General features: G+C 44.2%; 1 protein-coding gene across 3 annotated transcripts; it reads right to left on the bottom strand.

Moving 5' to 3' along the window:
- Positions 1-640: 640 nt before the first annotated feature.
- Positions 641-16,097, bottom strand: LOC142559586 (uncharacterized). 3 transcript variants are annotated; one of them, XM_075671168.1, is made up of 4 exons: positions 15,941-16,097; positions 10,736-10,803; positions 6,246-6,335; positions 641-1,111 (listed from the first exon to the last, which is right to left on the bottom strand). In XM_075671168.1, exons 1-4 carry the CDS (start codon positions 15,964-15,966, stop codon positions 981-983), a joined length of 315 nt encoding a protein of 104 aa, XP_075527283.1. In that variant the 5' UTR covers positions 15,967-16,097; the 3' UTR covers positions 641-980. The 3 variants fall into 3 exon arrangements, with proteins under 3 accessions (XP_075527283.1, XP_075527284.1, XP_075527285.1); XM_075671169.1 differs by having other exon boundaries at positions 10,736-10,800; XM_075671170.1 differs by lacking the exon at positions 6,246-6,335.
- Positions 16,098-19,762: the final 3,665 nt, after the last annotated feature.

The raw sequence follows: 19,762 nt of genomic DNA, 5'->3' as shown, positions 1-19,762 counted from the left end.
ACACGTGAAATCTAATGTTGCTATAATCGTGCAGAACTCTCGTGATGTCTTAGGGACATGCTCTCGATTCGCTCAGTTTATGCTCCTGAATGCCGTTGCGTTCATTAAAGGACGTACAATATTCGTATTTATTCGAGGTGAAACACTCCCCGTTAAAACTTGGTTGAATTCGAGGGGTTGCTCTGTGCCGTGGTCAACAAACTGTCGGCTCTGTCCACGTGCCGAAACCATAGATCACTGCTTCACAGACAGTAGGGACGCTGTATTCTTTTGGGACACTCTCCAACGGACGCTTAAAAAGGACATTGACATGACTCCATATACAATTAGGTTTCTACCGTTTAAGGTTACGGGTGGTCCTCCCTATGACATGTTCATAGTACTTGGTTTACATAGTCTATGGAGAAGTAGAATGTGTGACCGCCATGCCGAAAGCCCGCGATCTACAAAGTCCTTCTTTCGCGAAAGTGCTGCTTATGTAAGAAGTGTCTACGCTGCGCAGGAACCTCCGCCAGACTGGATGCGCTTGTTGGATGCATGTGTGTGTTTGCCTGAGTTTTAAGTGTGTAGTTGTGTCCACTTTGTAGTACACCTTCAGTTTTCTTTTCCATGTAATAAAGAAAAAAAAGTGCAGCGGTGGCGTAGAGGTAGAGCATCCGCCTCGCGTGCAAGAGGACCGTGGTTCGAATTCCGGTGCCGCGCAATTTTCCACCGGATTAAAAAAAAATCCGCGTGTTGATAAAATTGCATAAACAGGCCTGGAGTGCGGCCTGATGCCGGTGACCAGAACCGGGAACGCACTTCCTCACCAGAGCAGGATTGGCCACCCTGGTGCATTACTTGGTCACAATCTCCTATATGAATACAACAATCTGACCGCGGTAGTTGGAGAAGTATGGGAGAGGCCTTTGCCCTGCAGTGCGCGTAACCAGGCTGATGATGAATATTCATATTTATTGTTCAGTGCCCGCGTCTTCGTTCTACTGTCTCTTGCAATCGATTTGGAAGCATTCAAAATCAGAAATGGTCATTTCTTCACAAAGCTCCTTTCTGCATTCGTCGACCTCTTTGCTTGGCAAGTAGGCGCCGGCGAAGACGAAGTAATCTCCAGCTGGACAAAGGAATAACATGCGAGAGGCACAAAAAAACCACACGAATCAAACACACAGCAAGAAACGCGTGCACTTTCATATGGACACGCCGGCACGCATGCACGGTTTATCTTTAATCGAGCTAAAATAAGGGATTTTTTTCTGTTTCTTCTTTATTGGCGAGAAGTGCCGAGATCTACTGAAATTGAGCTTGTGTATACTGCTAACCCGAGGACATACAAGGAAATGAACTGTTTTGACAATTTTTTTTTGAAGCTAGCATCACTGGTCGACTGAAACTAAAGAAGTTTCGAAAAGGAGAGAAAAGCAACAGAAGAAAAGAAGTTAGCAAAGATGTTCTTGAGGTGGCGTATGGCCTCCAACCACGTCAACGAAAATCCTGACCACCGGGGAACTGAGCCTATCAAGAACCGGCACAGTGAGCTTATTAAATTAGCCATAAAGACAGGGGTCAGGCAAGGAAACACAGTCTGTCCCTTACTTCTTACTGCACGCTTACAAATATTCAAGCTATTAGACTGGGAAGGTGTAGGAGTGAGGATCAATGCCGAATACCTCACCAACATTCGCTTTGCAGATGACATTCTTCTGTTCAGCAACACCAGAGGATGAATTAAAACAAACGATTGGGGGCCTTAACCTATAAAGTGCAATAGGCGGCTCGAAGATTAGCATGCAGAAGATAAGAGTAATATCTTGGCAAGGCAGCAAGAATTCATGATCGTCAGACAGCCTCTAGAGTCTGTGCAGGAGTACGTTTATCTTGATCAACTATTCACAGGTGACCTTGATTATGAGCAGGTTTTTACATAATATTAACAATTGCTTAGAGTACATACGCCAGACATTAACAAATCTTGACTTAGAGCTTACCACTGTCCTCGAAAAGAAAAGGGTACAGTTATTGCATTCCATCAGTGCTAACATATGGTGCAAAAATTTGGAGGCTAACAAAGAAACTCGAGAAGTTAAGGACCGCGCAAAGAGCGATAGAACGAAAAATGTTAGGCGTAGCGTTAACATAAAGAAAGAGAGCGCTGTGGATAAGAAAGCGAACGGCGATAGCCGATATTCTAGTTGACATTAAGAGAAAAACTAGAGTTGGCCAGGCCATGTAATGCGTAGGACAGGTAAGTGGTGAACCGTTAGAGTTGCCGAATCGGCGCCAAAGGAAGGAAAGCCCAGCCGCTGATGACTGAAAAATAGGTGGGATGATGAAATTAGGGAACTTGCAGGCGCAAGTTTAATCAGTTAGCGCAAAAAAAGGCCAATTGATATCACTGGAAGAGGCCTTCGTCCTTCAGTGGGCATAACAACAGGCTGACGGTGATAGTCATAAAATACTTTTACAGATATTTATCGTCTGCGTTGTTCCCGTCCCCACGTTACCGCGTAGAAGCACTTAGGCCTGCCAGTAGAGGGGGTAAGTAGCTCGCGTGTGTGAAATTTCTCACCCTGCATCTACAAAAAAAGAACATTTTCTGAAAGCGAAGCTTCCTCTGCCTATTCATTCATATTTATGGGTGCTGCTGCTGCTGTGGTTCGGCTAACGCGCTCATCTGGGTTTCTTGCTACACCTCCAGATGGCGCTCGCGTCCGAACGGAGTCGGTAGCCGATATTCTAGTTGACAGAGGAAAAAAATGAAATCAGGAAGGAAACAATTTATGATAACTCAAAGGGAAGCTCATCGCTTTTCGAAGCGAGATGAGGATGCCTTAGAACAGGCACCCATAAAGCGAGATATAAGAAGGAATAAGGAGCATGTTGTTGCTGCGGTAAAGCTAGGGAAACGATTGAGCATGGTTTATTCGAATGTGAAGACATCGACCCAGAGGTCGATTTAGGCGCCACTGGCCTCCTTGAAACACTTGGGTTCAGCGAGAGCCGGGGAAACGTAAACATGTCCGCAACAGAGATTAGTAAGAGGTGATTGGAGGATTGGTGGAAGCAGGGAAACGACGAAAAACGGAGACGTACAAAAGCAAAGTTCGCAATAGGGGGTCAGAAAATTTGGTTGTGGGAGTTCATAGTGGTTCTTTTTTTTCTTTCTTAGGTAAGACAGCAGGCTGTATAATAGCAAGAAGACACAACGTCGAGGACACCCGGGTCCGAAAGAAGCGTCGCGCGGAAGGGGAGCGCCTTCGCGCTACGCAGTGAAACGTGATGCAGACCGCGAATGTATGTATTTCAATGCACAGATATAATTTCACAATGACTAATTGAATTACGCACAGCCAAATTATCCAATTAACGTTTAACACTTCTGCCGCGATGCGGTCTGCCATGTGAGGCAGTGATAACGCTCAACTCTCTTACAGATTATGAACAACGACGCACAACAACGCCTGAAGCAAACACGCCCCGCTGTGTGTTTTGTGGACGACGCAGACAAGCCTCAGTGGTGCACGCGAGCTAACGTTTGACATCGACTCACCACTGTCGTATTGGACTAAACGCTTAATAAATTACACATTTGCCGGCACCATCACAGATAATAATCGTCGTTCAACGCAAACGGCATACAAAGCCTCGCTTACATCGATTCCCACATCATCCGCCAATTCTTTTTCACCTTCCTGGAGAGAAGTGTCCTTGTGGAAGTCCTTACTTCCGCAACATTCCTCGCTTTCCTCGAAGTTCCTCGAAGTCTTTATCATTTTGCAAACCTCTGTCAGGCTCGAATGGAGCCACTGCTACAATTTGCGCATGAGGAGGGCCCCTACTCCTTTGTATACCTAACGATACCTGCCATAAGTCAGGCTGATTTATTATTAGAAGATAGATTGGTTGTTATTTCCTATAGGTGGCGTCAGCCTGGAAGTCTGGGCCGGCATTTGCTCCGCTTGTGCGTCTTTCGCTGTTCGGTGATTTGCTATCACACATGAATGTGTTCAGGGTCGCCATGACATGCATGCAGAAGCCGTGAGACTTCCTTAAGCGCTTTCCTCAGCCCTTCGTGGAACGCTATTGGTTACACACACGCGTGTGGGAATTGATGTTCCTTTCGGCAGTGAAGTGCTTACACTGCCAAATGGAGTGTTGCATATCGGCTATTTCTCAACATTTCGCAAATAACGGAGACGTTGCTCACGCAGTTTTGAATGTCAAAGTGGATGTGCGCGACCATCTTGTTCGGTTCTTTAATTTAGAGTGGCTCCCTATCACTGATTCTTCGTCACTACTCAATGCACATTTGGCAGGGGCCAAACCGGGTTAACAGCGAATTGCGTCCTCTGAAAACCGGTTGCTGTTCGGTGCTTTGAATGTTTGTCAATGCGGGAGTACGTCTTTGACATTCTTGGTCAGACCTGTATACGTTACAGAAAAAAAAGTAACGCGTTACATTTAAATATACTTGATTAAAAAATGTAATTGATTACTGTTAGCAATTACTGCCCCAGGTAAACAATTGAGGAATTACGCAAGAATAATCCCTGCACTGCTTCGGTATTTACTTCCAAACTTTTATTTGAATCGCACAAAAACAGTAAACAGAACGAGCTGGCCTGACACTTTCAGTGCGACTTTTATTTGAATCGCACAAAAACAGTAAACAGAACGAGCTGGCCTGACACTTTCAGTGCGTCCTTTCCAGCCCTTCATACATGCATGGCTTAATTATCTGCATTAACACTTGGTTTTTACATTTTTTGTAGGTCATCGTCCTTCGTTTTTGTTCTGAAGGCATCGGCAGCGACACTGATAACTCGCTCGAGGAGGAAAAATACAGGGAAAGAGAGGGAAGCTAGCCTGTTCACTCGGTGTGATTTCTCGAGTTTAGGGCGGTGTTGTAACTTATACGGGTCTCGAGTACAAGATAGTGCTCACTGCGCCATTTGGATCGTTAATCAATTGCCATGCTTGATTGTTGCTGGGACATGGAGAACAAGTTTCAGGTTGGGCCAATGAAAACTGAAATGTTAGGGAAAAATCATCCGTATGTAAATCGCTAGCAATAACGTCCTATGTTGCACGTTTACCCGCAGTGGTGGTGTGGTGGCTCTGGTGCTGCGCTGCTAAGCCTCAGGACGCGGGACGAAATCCTGGCCGCGGGGACGGCATTTAGATAGAAGCTAAATGAAAAAAAAAAACCGTGTGCCGTGCATTCAGTGCACGTTAAAGAACCCCTGGTTGTCAAAATAATTCGGCGTCTCCCACTACGGCGTGCTTGATAATCATATCGTAGTTTTGGCACGTAAAACCCCAAAATGTAATGCTTTTTTAAGTAGCACTCGATCCTTAGCGAGAAATACCAGCACGGGTTCAAGAGTAAAAAAAAAAAAAAAAACTGAGCCGCTGGATTTCCCTTTCCGAACATGCCCATTCTCGACGCTGCTGCATGGCGTGACCTCAGGCGTTATGTTATTGCTTTCACCAAACTAAGGTTCTCAAGGCTGCTTCGCCTGTAAGAGCTTGTCTCGTGGATAATGGAAATGCTTACATGCAATTAGTCACTGAAAAAAAAAAGTTATTGAATTACAGTGAACGTTAATGTGTAAACAAAGTAATCGCTAAATCACAAAATTACGAAGAAATGTAACTGATTACAAGTAATTATTCACATGTAATTCGTCAGTACAAGTCTGGTTTAGCGGATGCAAGTTTGTGTGTGCTTTGGTGACTTCGAGGATGTCCGAATCAGAGACAACACTGATTGATTTTGAGCCAAGATACCTTCGTGCGAAGCTGAGTACCCTTGACAAGAAGTGAATCTTGCTCAAAAGCCACGAACGGTGTTGAGCCTACGGTTCGGGAAGTCTGAGTGAGAGGGTCTTCAATTTTGAAGGAGCCCGCCTGGTCGTGTCCTGGTGAGTGAGCTGTGATGCCTACGAGTCCGTGCAAACCTGACTTGGTTTGATTTTGGTGCACCGAAGTGACTTCGATGGTAAATATTTCCATTTCTTTTCTAACCTTTCTAACCTTGTAACCTTTATAACCTTGTAAGTATCTCACTTCAGCAAAACGAAAGGCTTCTAAGCTTGTCGATTGAGGCTGTCATCAAAGGCCGCGGGCACCCCGCGTCAGCTGATTCAGACAGTGCCTATTGCGCATGTCTTGCAAATTTCAAGTGCACTATATTTTGCCCAGCACATATTGCACATAATAATTAGTGACAAAAGTTGACCACTCACATTTACCGCCGTCGCAGTTCGGCACGACGACGAAACAGGTTTTATTTTTGCTTAGAGCAAGTTCTCCACATTCCTCTGTCGCACGAGAACCTTGGACGGACAGAAAAGAGTAAACGCAAATAAGCTCTTCGCCTCATAATTCGGGGCCGATTTTTTGTACGCGTTCTCACTGAAATGTGTCCCAGTGGTAACTGAAATTTCCAAAGATATATCTTTTTCCAAGTGAGGCTGTTCTTGCGCAATATCTTAGCCCGTAACACCTCTAAAAAGAAAATTGCAGTCTCTGTGGCTTTTGCAGACCTCAATAAATAATTGTCATCTGCATTACGTTGCTTTCCTGCTCTTTTAACACTGCTCGCGGGAACTTCAAAGTCGCGAACGACATGCGAATTTTCAGTGTGACGAAGGATTCGTGATAGGAAAGTAGTGTGTGCCAAGTTTTTAGGAAATAATAATAAAAAAAAAACTCGCTCAATATTCATGATCGTTATTGATTGGGGACAAGATATGCCCAAGGTGTGTAAACGCTTTATATATATATATATATATATATATATATATTTAACAATGTCCTTACAGGCCTCGTATGAGGCATTGGGTAAGGGGGGCGTTACAATAGGATTAACAGAGTATATAGAACATATAAAAAGATAATAGACATACATTATTAATTGACAAAGCATAGGTGTATATATATATATATATATATATATATATATATATATATATATATATATATATATATATATATATATATATATATATATATATATATATATCGAGCTACCTAAATTACCTTTGCGTAATGTGCACAAAGCTGTCGCCATGTCTACACATAAATCATGATTGCTGCCTTATTCAAGGCTGTTGGGCGATGAAATCGAGGCTATTAAGTGTATTCTTCCTAATTTTGTCTATTTCTGCCATTTATCCCTCCTCCTCTCCCAGCAGTGCAGCCATGAAAAGCGCTCCGACCGGACATGGCATGGCCGAACCGCTACTACGTGTAAGAACACTTTGAAGCTCGAAGTGTCACCGCGATCATGGCCCACACAGAAATGTGGCGAAGAGATGTCGCGCTCCTTTGTAACAGTGACAGAATAGTAAAAGCTTTACTTTCTGAAATAACAGAAATAAGAGAGTGATAATGAATAATAAAATGAGCAAACTAAAGAGAACGGAACTTGCGAATATGCACTTTGTAATCATTTGCTTTTATGTTTGCGCAACGAATTTCGTTAGCGCAGTAAACGTCGTGAAACAAGAGAAAAATGAGTGTTCTACAATTGTAAGTAAACAAAAAAATTGATAGAACACTTGCCCTTTGCTTTGTGCACGGTAGGACTAAGAAGCAAGACTCTTGTCCGATGAAAAACACGACTCATCCTCACGCTCTGCCCAACCGCTTCCGTGGGGGAGCCCGAGAGAGAGAGAGAGAGAGAGAGAGAGAGAGAGAGAGAGAGAGAGAGAGAGAGAGAGAGAAGCAAAGCAGGGATGACAACCTTTCAAGAGTATGGTTGGCTACACTAAGCTGGGGGAAGGGAGACGGGGAAGAGAGAGAACGCAGAGAGAGAGGTCCTATATAGAGACGTGTACAAACAGTCATTGAGTCAAAGCCGCTCTTGCAAGCCAGACGTTCTCAGAAAGCACAATGGTGCCTTCACTGCGTTCTCCATCTGTGACTATTATGGCAATTTCTATAAGACTACACGCATCAGCAAACTCACCGCAATTTCCTTTTTTCTCTCCCTCCTCTCTTTCCCTGCGATCTTTGTTTTGCCCTTTCCCATTCTCCCGGTGCAGGGTAGCCAACCGGACGTTATTCTGGTTAACCTCCCTGCCTTCTGCTTTTCTCTTTCCCTCCTTCCACTGCCTTCTGAGCCAGGGCCGCGTTTAGCCTTTGCGCTACCAGCGTGAGCGTTGTGCGTAGGGGAGATCATGTGCCTTTAGTTGATTAATCGCCTTATATGCAGGGTTTTTCATTGACTAATTGATTAATTGAAAGTTTTGCCGGGCACGTCTGGAAAGGTTGAAACACAGTTGTCTACTTTCTCAGGACCCTATTAATTATTTGAGAGATGGAACCATGTTTAAAACAGAAGTGTATAAACGTTTGATAAAGGACAATCTTTAACTCGCTAGAGAATAAATATACTTGGCACTAGTGCCTTTTAAAAAGAGAAAAGATATGTGTAATAAAATGACAATAAGTAATACATAAGGTACTAGTGAATCCCTCTACATTACAGTTAAACAAGAAAGAACAAAAATGGCAAACGTGAAAGGTGAAGTCCAATTGAAGTGTGCAAGAAATTGTAATTTACAGAGAGGAAAAGAAGATTACTACTTTAACATTTTAACCAACATGCTCCCTTCTGCAAAGCGAAGGATTGTCAATTGGCGGGGATGTGTGGGCGAAACCGACACCTTCTTCGAATGGCCACATAATCCACATGCGAGAATAGATGATGAGGCTTAGTGGATACCTCCACACGTAGGAATCACCGGAAGTGACTGGCTTCAACTTGCGCTCATAGCAACTCTGAATGCCCTGAAAATTTGTGCAAGTTTCGTGACGCTGGTCTGCTGAATCATCTCCACCTGCTCAGGCAGCATGCGGACCTGCGCGTCACTAATGAAACGTCCCCGCCCCGTTTTCACGGTCGAGGCTTGCCTCGTCGCGCTAGAGAGCAACATGTCAAGCTGAGGATTGGCTATGTAAACGTGTGCGAGTGTTTACACAGACAAGGATGTGTGGCCAGCCCATCGTGTGCGTCTTGCGATTGCTGCGAAACACTTCAGCCCCTGATATTGGAGTGTCCCGCTTTTAGTGCACAGCGCATGTCGCTATGGTGAGGGGCGATCATCTCCTCGGCCTGCAGTGTTTGGCACTCGACGAATGCAGTGGTCGTTCGCCTCGACGCGATTAGGCTCATCGCGTTCGACTTACGCTTCCATAATTAACTAGCTTAGGTTGACGCTTGTAGCTTTGAAACAATTCTTTCTGCTTAGCATTCTGTAGCAGCGTTATCTTCAATGACAAGCCCTACTGTGCGTTCTACTTTATTCTTTTAGATTTGTACTGTTGCTCTTTCTTTCCTCATTCCTCCTCTCCTTCCTATCTTCTGTTTCTGTGTTTCTGTTACTTCCTTTCTGAAGAGTAGGCAGGCGTTGTACCCCTTCCGGTGGCAGTAGTTAGCTTGCTCCTCGCTTTCCCTCTCCTATCAAATATATTTATGTTTTCAAAACAAATAATAGTAATAACAATAATTTCATAACTTGTAAGGCCTTCCATAGATCATAAAAAGGATTTGATTCAGTAGAGATACCAGTAGTCATGAAGACATTGTGTAATTATGGAGTATTGGAATTATATGGGAATATCTTAGCAAATATCTGCAAAGGTTCCATGCTGCCCTAATTCTCCACAAGAAAAGCGGATAAATACCTATCAAGAAAGGGGTTAGGCAAAGAGACACATTCTTTCCAATGCTATTGGAAACATGCTTAGAAGCATTTAAGCTATTAGACAGAGATGGGTTAGGAGTGAGGATCAACGGCGATTATAACGGCAACGTACGGTTTCCGGATGACATTGTCTTGTAGGGTAACGATTGGGATAAATTGCAACAAGTGATTGAGGACCTTAATCGAGAAAGTGTAAGAGTTGGGCTGAAGATTAATGTGCAAAAGACAATGTTCAATAGCTTGGCAAGGGAACAAGAATCCAGATTCGCCAGTCAGTCTCAAGAGCATGTACAGGAGTACGCTTATGTAGGCCAATTACTCCCAGGCGATTCTGATCATAAGAAGGCAATTTACAGATGAATAAAAATGGGTTAGAGTGTACACGGCAGGCATTGCTAGATGCTGACTGGGAGCTTACCGCTGTCGTTGAAAAGAAAAGTGTGCAATCTTTGCATTCTACTGATACTAACATATTGTGCAGAAACTCGGAGGTTAAGAATGAAGCTCTAGAACAAGTTAAGGACGGGGCAATGAGCGACAGAACGAAAAATGTTAGGCATAACGTTAAAGGACAGGAAGAGAGTGGCGCGGATGAGAAAGCCAACGAGGAAAAATAAAGAAGGAATGGAGCTGGGTAGGCCATGTAATGCGTAGGGTAGATGACCGGTGGAAAATTGGAGTAAGAGAACGGGCGCCTCTGGAAGGGAAGTTTAGTCGAGGACGGCAGAAAATTAGTGGGGTGATGAAATTAGGAAACCTTCAGGCATAAGTTGGAGTCAGTTTGCGCAAGACAGGCGTTATGGGAAGTCGCAGGGAGGGAAAAGCCTTAGTCCTGCAGTAGACATAAAATAAGCTGCTGCTGCTGATGATGATGAAGGCACACAGAGCCTCCTTTAGCTGATCTCATGGCCGAAAGGGAGGAAGAACGGAAGAAATAACTTTTCTGTGCTTGTAAACTCACAGCAATCTGGAATAAAGAGAAAAAGAGCGATAATATTTGAGATCATAGTTATGATACTCACCCCGTGTGATATTCGTGCGAAAGAACTTGCCTTCTGTCACCTCAATACGCAGGTCTTCTTCGTAGCTGCTGAGAAAAGAAAAGCAAATCTCAAGTATTATTGAAGAATGTTCCACACCTAACGCACTGTGGGAAGTGGTGTTATGGGGGGTATTCTGAAGGTACCTGTTTACAAATCATCGTTAGGGATAATGTAAAGCTTTCTTTGACGGCCAAAGATGTTAGCCTAAAATGAAGCAGGTATATGTTTGACAAAATCAGCAAGAAGATGACGAGGATGACCTACGATAATATGACGCAGAAGGCTTCACGACTATTTTACTGTATTCCGGCGAAGAAGCATCACGCCGTCCTGCCGCACGCGAGACAACTTTATTCTCATGCAATGTTTATTCTTATGCATTACAGTGTTCAAAACGTAATCATTAATGCCTACACGAGATCAGGGCAGATGCCCAGCGGATAGGTGCCGACGTGGCAATTGGATTAGACTAAGGTTATTTGCGAGGCACTTTTTTTTATTGTGATAAAGACTTGCCCTTAAGGCATAATTCTTGATGCGTATATGTGTATTAGATGTGAGCTGTGAGGCCTGTGTTGTGTATGAATTTAAGCAGTGTTTTGTGGAATCTGTTGTCATGTATCCAGCGGTCATAGCTGGTTGTCACACTGTAGCGGAGGCCGGCTTGCAGTAGGAGACGCGAGCGTTCCGATTTTAAACCAGTACATATCCATATTAGGTGGTAAGCATCTGCTTCCATCACAGGAACGGAGCAGTATGGACACGTAGCACCCAGTGGTAAATGCGACCAGTTCCACCTTGAGATAACAGCCGGTGTAAGGGTCACCCCGGCCCGAAGCCTCCTAAGCACAACTTCCTCCGCCCTAGTACGGTGAAGGGGGAGGGAGCAGACACACGGTGGGATAAGAGCGCGTGTGTCCTGCCGGAGAAATCTTTTACGGGCTCGGAGCGAGTTAAGTGGTTGAGGTGGGAGGGGAATAGGCGGAAGATCAGGATTAGGAGGGCAGTGTGCCTGCTGGTCAGCAGCAATGTTGTGAGGATTCGGTGAATGGCCTTGAATCCAGTGTACTTTGACGCAAGTAGCTGTTTTACTATTCATAGTGTGTATTGTCTCGCAGATTTCCATTGCCTTATCAACCTTCTTGAGTTCCTGAATAGCCGCTAAAGAATCAGTGAAGATATCTATTTGCTTGATGGTAGGCAGCTTAGATGTCGCATCCTGCACAGCGTCGTGAATGGCTTGAAGTTCTATTACTAGAGCGCTGGCTTCCGTAGATAAATAGCGCTGATGGCCGCTGATGAAATTATGCGTAGTACTCAGGAATGATGTCCTTCCGCCGTCTGGGAGAATGGCAGCAAGACTTTGCAGGTGTTAGTGCATGATGCATCGACGATGTTGTGTTCGTCAATAATACCTGTTGTATCGCTGCGTCGTAACTTCGTTGGCTTGTTAGTTGTGATGCTGGTGAATTCCCAGGGAGGCATTGGATAGGGATGATTGTCAATCCGAGAGCCGCGGTGAAAATGAGCATGCGACGGAGCGACAGCCGGAATAAGTTGCTTTTTTATTTCACGTGCTTTTTCACAATGCAAAATTAGCTCTGCAATTGTGTTGAGCTGGGCATGTTTCTGTAAGGTTGGTATCGGAGTGATGCGGGGCAGTGCTGTGATTGTGCGCATAGCATCGCGATTAATCGTCTCCAAACGTGCCAGCTGTGCCACAGTCAGCCGTTGAAATTGTGCCTGATAAAAAATTCGTGGCTGCAAGACTGCACGCACCAACCGTCGAGCTACGTCAGTACGAGCTCCAGCTGCTTTTGCTACAATGCGACGAATAAGGTGAAGTGTTTTTGTCGAACTCTGTCTGATTTTACGGAGCCAGTGTGCACCACCGCCGTAGTGGTGAATATCGAGACCCAGTATGCGGACCTCAGAAGCCTCAGGGATTGTCACTGCGCCGAGTCTAAATGTAAAGGGGTGCTGCGTGATTCTTGTACGTCCTTTCTTGTTGGCCACCACAACATAGCTTGATTTTGGGCGGAAATGTCCAACCCTGCTTTCCGAGCGTAGTTGTTCAGCCCATCAAGGGCTTCTTGAAGCTGTTGAGTTTGTCTAGATATATCTTTATGCACGGACCACAAAGTGACGTCATCCGCATAGATTAAGAACCTCACGTCTGGAATCCGATGTAGTTGCCAGGCTAGAGGTATTAGAGCAACGTTGAAGAGAAGAGGAGCGAAAACCGAACCTTGTGGGACTCCTCTGTTCGATGTGAAGTATCCTTCTTGCCTTCCATCTACTCTAATCGCAAATGTGCGATTCTGAAGGAATGAGTAGATGAATCTTATCACCCGCGGTGAAAGTCCCAGGTCGATGAGGTTAGCTATAATGATTTCATGGTCTATATTGTCATAAGCTTTCGTTATGTCTGTTATGCGAGGCACTTCGAGAGGCTAACTACGAGGAGACGTGTACGTTACGTATATCTTAGTGTACTACAGCCTTCGATACTGCTTCAGTCACGGTCGCACGTTGCCTTTCCGCATAATTGGCCACACGCCGAATGACCCAAAAGAAACGGGGTTAAACAGCTGTGAGAAATTTAGGGAAATGAAAACAACCGTCGAATATTAGGGATATGTGTAGAAGTCTGGTGCGCTTAAGGCATACATTCAGGCCGACGGTATAAGTACACGCTTAACGTGGACATTTATTGCGCAACTAATTTAGCGCCGCACAAACACGGGCTCACAGGTAATACTTTGTAGGGCGAAATTACGGCTACCTGAGCCCGACCATCTTATCGCGCATGAAAACGATGTAGCCAAAATACTATAAAGGAAAAAAGGCGTGGAATATCGTTATTCAATTAGTAGGTACTTGTGTCTTGCTTTGGTATATTTAGTAGCGTGCATCGCAAACATAGGTATAATGTCATTAGTTGTTGTTTCATGACACAAAACAGAGGTGCCCTGGCTCCTACTCCTGAGTTGGTCAAGCTATAGACCACACTGCCCTGTTGGCTTCGCGTAAACACCGTAAGGTGAAGCTTAACAATAATTCGCGTTAAAATTATGCACATCTGATTCGCATGCTAGCAGCGGACTTAAGAGGAAGCTCTAGCTCGCGGGGTCCTGTCTAAGTACAGTGGAACGGAGGAACCGTTTTTCTCTGTAATCGCTGCACTAAATCTGGCGAGTTTTTTGCATTTAAAGAAGAAAAAAGAAAGGTAAGATCCATTGACCATTGGAAAGAAAAAGAAATTAAAAAATGGTTCGAGATTACAGATTTTGAGAAAGTAATGCTATCACGTTTAAAACTCCGTAACTGAGAAATACAAATGATGCCACAATTTTGCAAAACACATCTGATAGTACAATAAAGCAGACTAAATTGATGTATTATACTCGGTTCTCAAGTGCACCACTAGTGTGCCAGTAGGACACTTGAGAAACCCTGGTAAACATAGTAACATAATTACTTATTGTATAAGTTGTCATGTCAACCCAACTCTACGCCTGTTATTGATGTAGAGTTACGAATTTGTAGATTTCCTGCTTGTTGTTCTTGCAAACGAAAAATTTGGTAAAAGATTGATGCTAAAGAAAAATTTCGCTTTGAACGGACACTACAATATAACTTTGTCAGTCAAACAGAACAAATTTAATTGAAATTGGCACGCGTTATCTCGGAAAAAGCGCTTCTGTGTTTTAGATACATTTGAATAAGGGGCATTGAAATAGGGCCCAAGATAGAGGTTGTGATAATCTTCATATATGTAAGTTGTACGCGTAAAATTGTGTATACTTTCTTGGTATAGAACGTTCATTTCATCTAATATTGGTTTCTACATCGTACAGGTCACAGTGCAATGGTCATAACATTCTTCTGTTTACGCATTATTTGCTTGAAAAGCAGCTCATGCGGATGTCAGCTGAATGACGTGGACTCAGTGACGTCAGCAGGTTGAAGGCGATGCTTTGCGCTTGCGGAGAAAATAATGGAGAGGAGAGATAACCACTTCACTGTGGTGGCTCTGAATGACTCAGCATGTTCTGTGGGAAGCGCGAGGGAGGAATGCGGCTTCATACACGCCCCATACATAACGCGCCTCTCCGCCTGCTATACGGCGGATCGCTAATTGCCTCAACTGACATTGACGCTGACATTCATCTTTAGGTGGGCTCCGTCAGAACTTCCAGCGTCACAAGCAATTTTGTGCACACATGTCATGAATTCAACTGTTATATAAATAAAACATGGTGGCTACATAATGCAATATACCACGTAAATTAACCTGTTATTACAAACCATCAATATATTTACCACTGTGCGAGCATGTACATCAAAGGGGATTCGCATCCGCTGAGTCTCATAGCGAGGGATGATCCGCATAATTTTTTTTTCGGTGAAACTATTTCGTGCTGGTGACGATGCCGGCTGCTGGGCTGTGTTTTCATTTTTCTTCGAAGGGGACGAGTTGAGAGAAACGTTTGCGTTGCTTTGCTTGGCAGCTTGAGCTCGAGCACAGCGTGTTGATTAGAGAAGATGTCGGTCGACGTTCGGAAATTCCTCAAGCAGCTAACCGATGAAATCTCGGCAGAGCTTACCGAACGTCACTGCTCCATTCTTGTGTAGTGCAGTGAACCACTTCTCATCTACTGAGACTCAGCTTTGTAACTTGCGCAGAAGCAACAGCTACAGCTATTTATGCTTTACACACGCAGTTGCACAGATCTGTGCACATTGTTGCACCCATTGTGCACATTTATGTGTGCACAAATTTAACCCAAGGCCAAAAGGTGAGAGAAAGGTGTGCGTGTGCAGCAAGGTGGCCTTTGTCCGAAGCGGTAATTGTAGAGGCAATGGCTACGAGGCATGCGCAGAAACATACATGGTGCTAATGTTAATGAGCAATTCTGCTTGTCCTTGAAACATTCAGTTTTAGTTTTTTTGGGTAAAAGTCAGCTGAGTGGCAAACACGGCAGGCAGACATCCCAAGGACATTTAAAGACAAAAAATATGGACTCCGGGGAAATGCGCCTAATACTCTTCATTTTCATGCATGCTTATGCGCCATGTATTCAGTGAACGCGAACACATTGTATCGTTATATGTCATCCGATTGTACTCTTGGAGTAAAACGTCTAGACACAACAGCGAAACTCACTTAAATGTGCTTACCTTTTATTTTCAACGGTGTGCGACATATACAGAGTGAGCCCAACTGATTGAGCTTCTTGGTTTTCCGTGAAACTTTCAATGTCAAGTCGGATGCAGATATTCTTTTTGTCTTCGTCGCTTGTGGCGATCCCGACGAAACGGTTGGTTTCCGAAATCATCTGCGGGCACACGAGTAAGAGTCATCATTCGCACCATGCTCGACATTTGAACTCTAACTATTTTTATTCACTGCTTTCGTCGACACATGAGTGCAACTGCGACCTGAAATAACGGGCTTTGCCTGACGCATGGACCAGAACTCCTTCGATTGATTTCAGTGAAGCGAAAACGCGGTTTACTTGAGCATGACAGTTATTTGATTGCTTCGCGTCAGAATAGGAATAACGAGCACTACATGGCAATGGATGAATGGCGAAACGAAGTACTCGTGGTGAATCGATAGCCATCTTCTTAGTCTAAAACAGCGTCGCATGCTAACACTACGTACTTAATTCAGTGCATCAGTAAGACGGCGGCACTATGACGATTTGAAAAGAGCAGGCAGCAATATTTTGCGTACAAAAGACAGGACAAACCTGGCCATCAGCAGTCGCAGCTTCTTGAATATGGCCGAAATACTCACGCATCACCAGAGCCCCAAGACAAGCGGCAGTGAAGCGCTTAACATAAACACAAAGTAGTGGCGGCGCCTATGAGGTCTCCCTCAGATTGAAGGAAATCGGCATTACATTTGTATTCATGATCGCCATTAACTTGCAGTTAACAGGATACTGATGGGCCCAACCATACATCTTCCAACAGTGACCCATCAGACCGTGCGTCATGGTGCATAAAAGACGAATCGCGTGCTGATTAAAACATAAACAATGACAAAAATTGAAACAAAGTCGTAGTGAAAGAAGACGAGGCTGACGTACATAGCCCATGTAATTTGATGCACTGCAATTGGGGGCACTATAGACAATGCAAAGTTGCATATTTGCATGTTATTTTTATATTATTTGCCTTACTTTCTTCGTACTATTGTCAGACGCTATATTTCGTAAGAGACCTTGTATTTCTTTTTTTACATGTGGCGTTTTTTTTTCATTGGCTATTCTTTAGGACCGTCTACATCAACGTCGCCATCTTTAGCGTCAATGTGGTTGACCCGTGTCCTTTCCTTTCTGATTAAGAGATTAGCTGGGCTGATTTTGGAGGTAATAAAGCCTATGGCGGAATGTAGTTATTTTCTATCATATTGATGCTAATTACGGCCGTGCCGTTAAGTATACCTATGTGTGACTAATTGTCATTTTGTGCATCGTTGAGAACTATATTTTGATACTTATTACGACTCGCAGAGATGAAGGAGAGGGCCGAAAGGACCGTTTATCGACCAGTGGGCCGGATAGATGCTCACATACCACGCATGCGAAACCCACGCGATTTTGGCAAACAACTTGTCTTTAAATGCCTTGAAAAAAAAAGTTGTTGTTAATAAAACCTCGGTATACTGTGTATGTACCGTAGCTGGAAGCACAAGCTATGTAGGCCGAACATCTGTCTTTTCTGAGTATACAAAAACTCAACTATTTTCAGAGCGGGAAGCAACGAAAAGTCATGAAATTTCACGTCCACGACAAAAATCGAAATGGCAATCAGTTCAATGAATAAAACTGTCGTAGCACAGAGTTTAATTTGATGGCTGGTTCTTGTACCAAAACGCAAAATACAAAAAGAAGTGATCCCACCTGAACAGTATCTAGCTGTCTCAGTTAAATTGATAGTAGCTTCAGTTCAGTAACACCATTATTTATAACCGTAACCAGTCTCATCACGAGAATGCTGCTTCTGCTTAGAATTTCTGGCTAGCGAAAGATGGAAGAATGGCACTTGACTACAATTTTATGTGGTTAAAATATAGCGTGGAATGCAGTGCAGTTCACGTTATTTCTGACCTGACCCTGCTGACACCTTAGGGTGCCCTGTCGAAGTTGTCTGGTATGTGGGGTTGGTAGCGAAAGTAATTTTGTTCGTTAGCTAGGGACTGATCATTATTCGATCCTCGATCTATTCGCTTAGAAGCGAAGAATAGCACTTGGCAACAAATTGTTTCATTATACGTTGCTCGATGGTAAAAGCAGTAGGAAGGAAATGGCCAAATTAAGAAATATTTATATATTTTTTTAAATGTTCAACTAATTGAAACACCACGTATATGCTGTTCTTCATTTTTCGTCGGGAAGTCGTTGTATGAGGGTGCATTATTCTTTCGCCACACAAAGCACCCTGCAAAGATACTTGCCTGCGAAAGGGATTGGCGATGCTGGGCGTCATTTTCAGCGGAGTAATTCGGGTTGTCATCTTCAGCCTTCGCATATCTGTTAAGCGATGCTACTACAGCGATGACAGTTAGCACACTGACAGCTTTCCTCTTCAACATACTGGGAACACTGGGCAAGGGAAGAGAGCAAGGCATTGAAGCTTTAGCATTATTTAAACTACAGACTTATGGCAGATTAAGTAAGTCTGCATTGTGCAGGTGTGTATAACGCAGCCGGAAATTTTATTCGGCGGAAAGGGGTGCGAACGGGCGCACCTGTTCGACTAGGCACAAGGAGAGGGAGGAAAGTGGGAGGGGAGATGGGAAGGCCGCATACTAGCACAGGAATTTTATTGGGGAGGGGGGGGGGAGTCGACGTGCCCCGTGTGCAAGCCGCTGGCTACGCCACTGCGCGTGACCACAGGCAACCGCCGTCGAAAGAAGTATAACCTATCTCAATGCGACGTTTATGGGGTACACTTATCACCATAATCGTACTGTTACTGCTGCTCAGCCCACCGTATTCGAGAACGTTCCTCCACTCAACAAGAGTCCCCCTCGACCCAAGCAAGTATAGATAGGATCGCCAGCCTTCGAGAGAAGGGGTCACTGCGTATCATGATCATCGAGGCCATTTTCGAGAAGTGCGCGGTCTTAATCAGTGGGGAGGGTGGCGTGACGCACAACTTGTGGAGAGGAGGAAGAGTTTCAGGGTGGGGAGTGTTTGAGAATACGGGGCTAAGACGTTCTGAACGACACTTTCATTAATTATCAGGAGCTCGAAATGACTGAGCCCGAAAGGCTTCGCGACTTCCAAGGGTGCTTGAATACTTGTAAACTTTTCCATAACTCTGCACTTCTTAGTAATGGTTCCTCGAAACTAAGTTAACTCCTTGAGCCTTTCGGTAAAACGGGAGATGAAATGTACTCTAGCTACTAGGAATGAGCGATTAACAGATGACGCTGTACTATACTTTTACTATTGCTTACTGTGAGTTGTTCCCTTGGTTTACTATTGAAATCTTAACGTTACCAAAGTCTATATGGGTAATTTGTTAGTTGTGTGCTCGCTTTTAAGGTATTAGCACTGCTGGCTCCCTATCATTCTAACGCACAAGCTACGCGCTCCACAGCCACCATCTTATTGCAGGCTAGCTCACACACTGTCACGAAAGTTGCAATTCGATATTACGAAGTTTATGACGAGTATTTGTTACATGTAGTTACAAACACATTACACATATTTGTATTCGTTACAATCTCGTATTGGCGAGAAACGTTTTAGATTTTCTTCATTATACCCGATGATTCGTTATGTCAGTGTTTGTTATAATAATTTTTTGCAGTGCCGTAAAGTGCAAGAGGGAACGTAAGCGATATTTTCCAGAAGGCGCACGGCCACGCCAGACGCAATGGCACACATCTCCGCGAACGAAGTTACAGCTTACAAAGGTGGCCGTTATCGTGAAACTACCACAACGGTACGCTAAGGCACAAGAACAGTAGAGCTATCAATT

Source organism: Dermacentor variabilis, chromosome 10 (genome assembly GCF_050947875.1).
Source record: "Dermacentor variabilis isolate Ectoservices chromosome 10, ASM5094787v1, whole genome shotgun sequence".
Taxonomy (NCBI): Eukaryota; Metazoa; Arthropoda; class Arachnida; order Ixodida; family Ixodidae; genus Dermacentor; species Dermacentor variabilis.
Note: the sequence above shows the minus strand (reverse complement) of the source record. Positions and strands in the feature narration are given on the sequence as shown.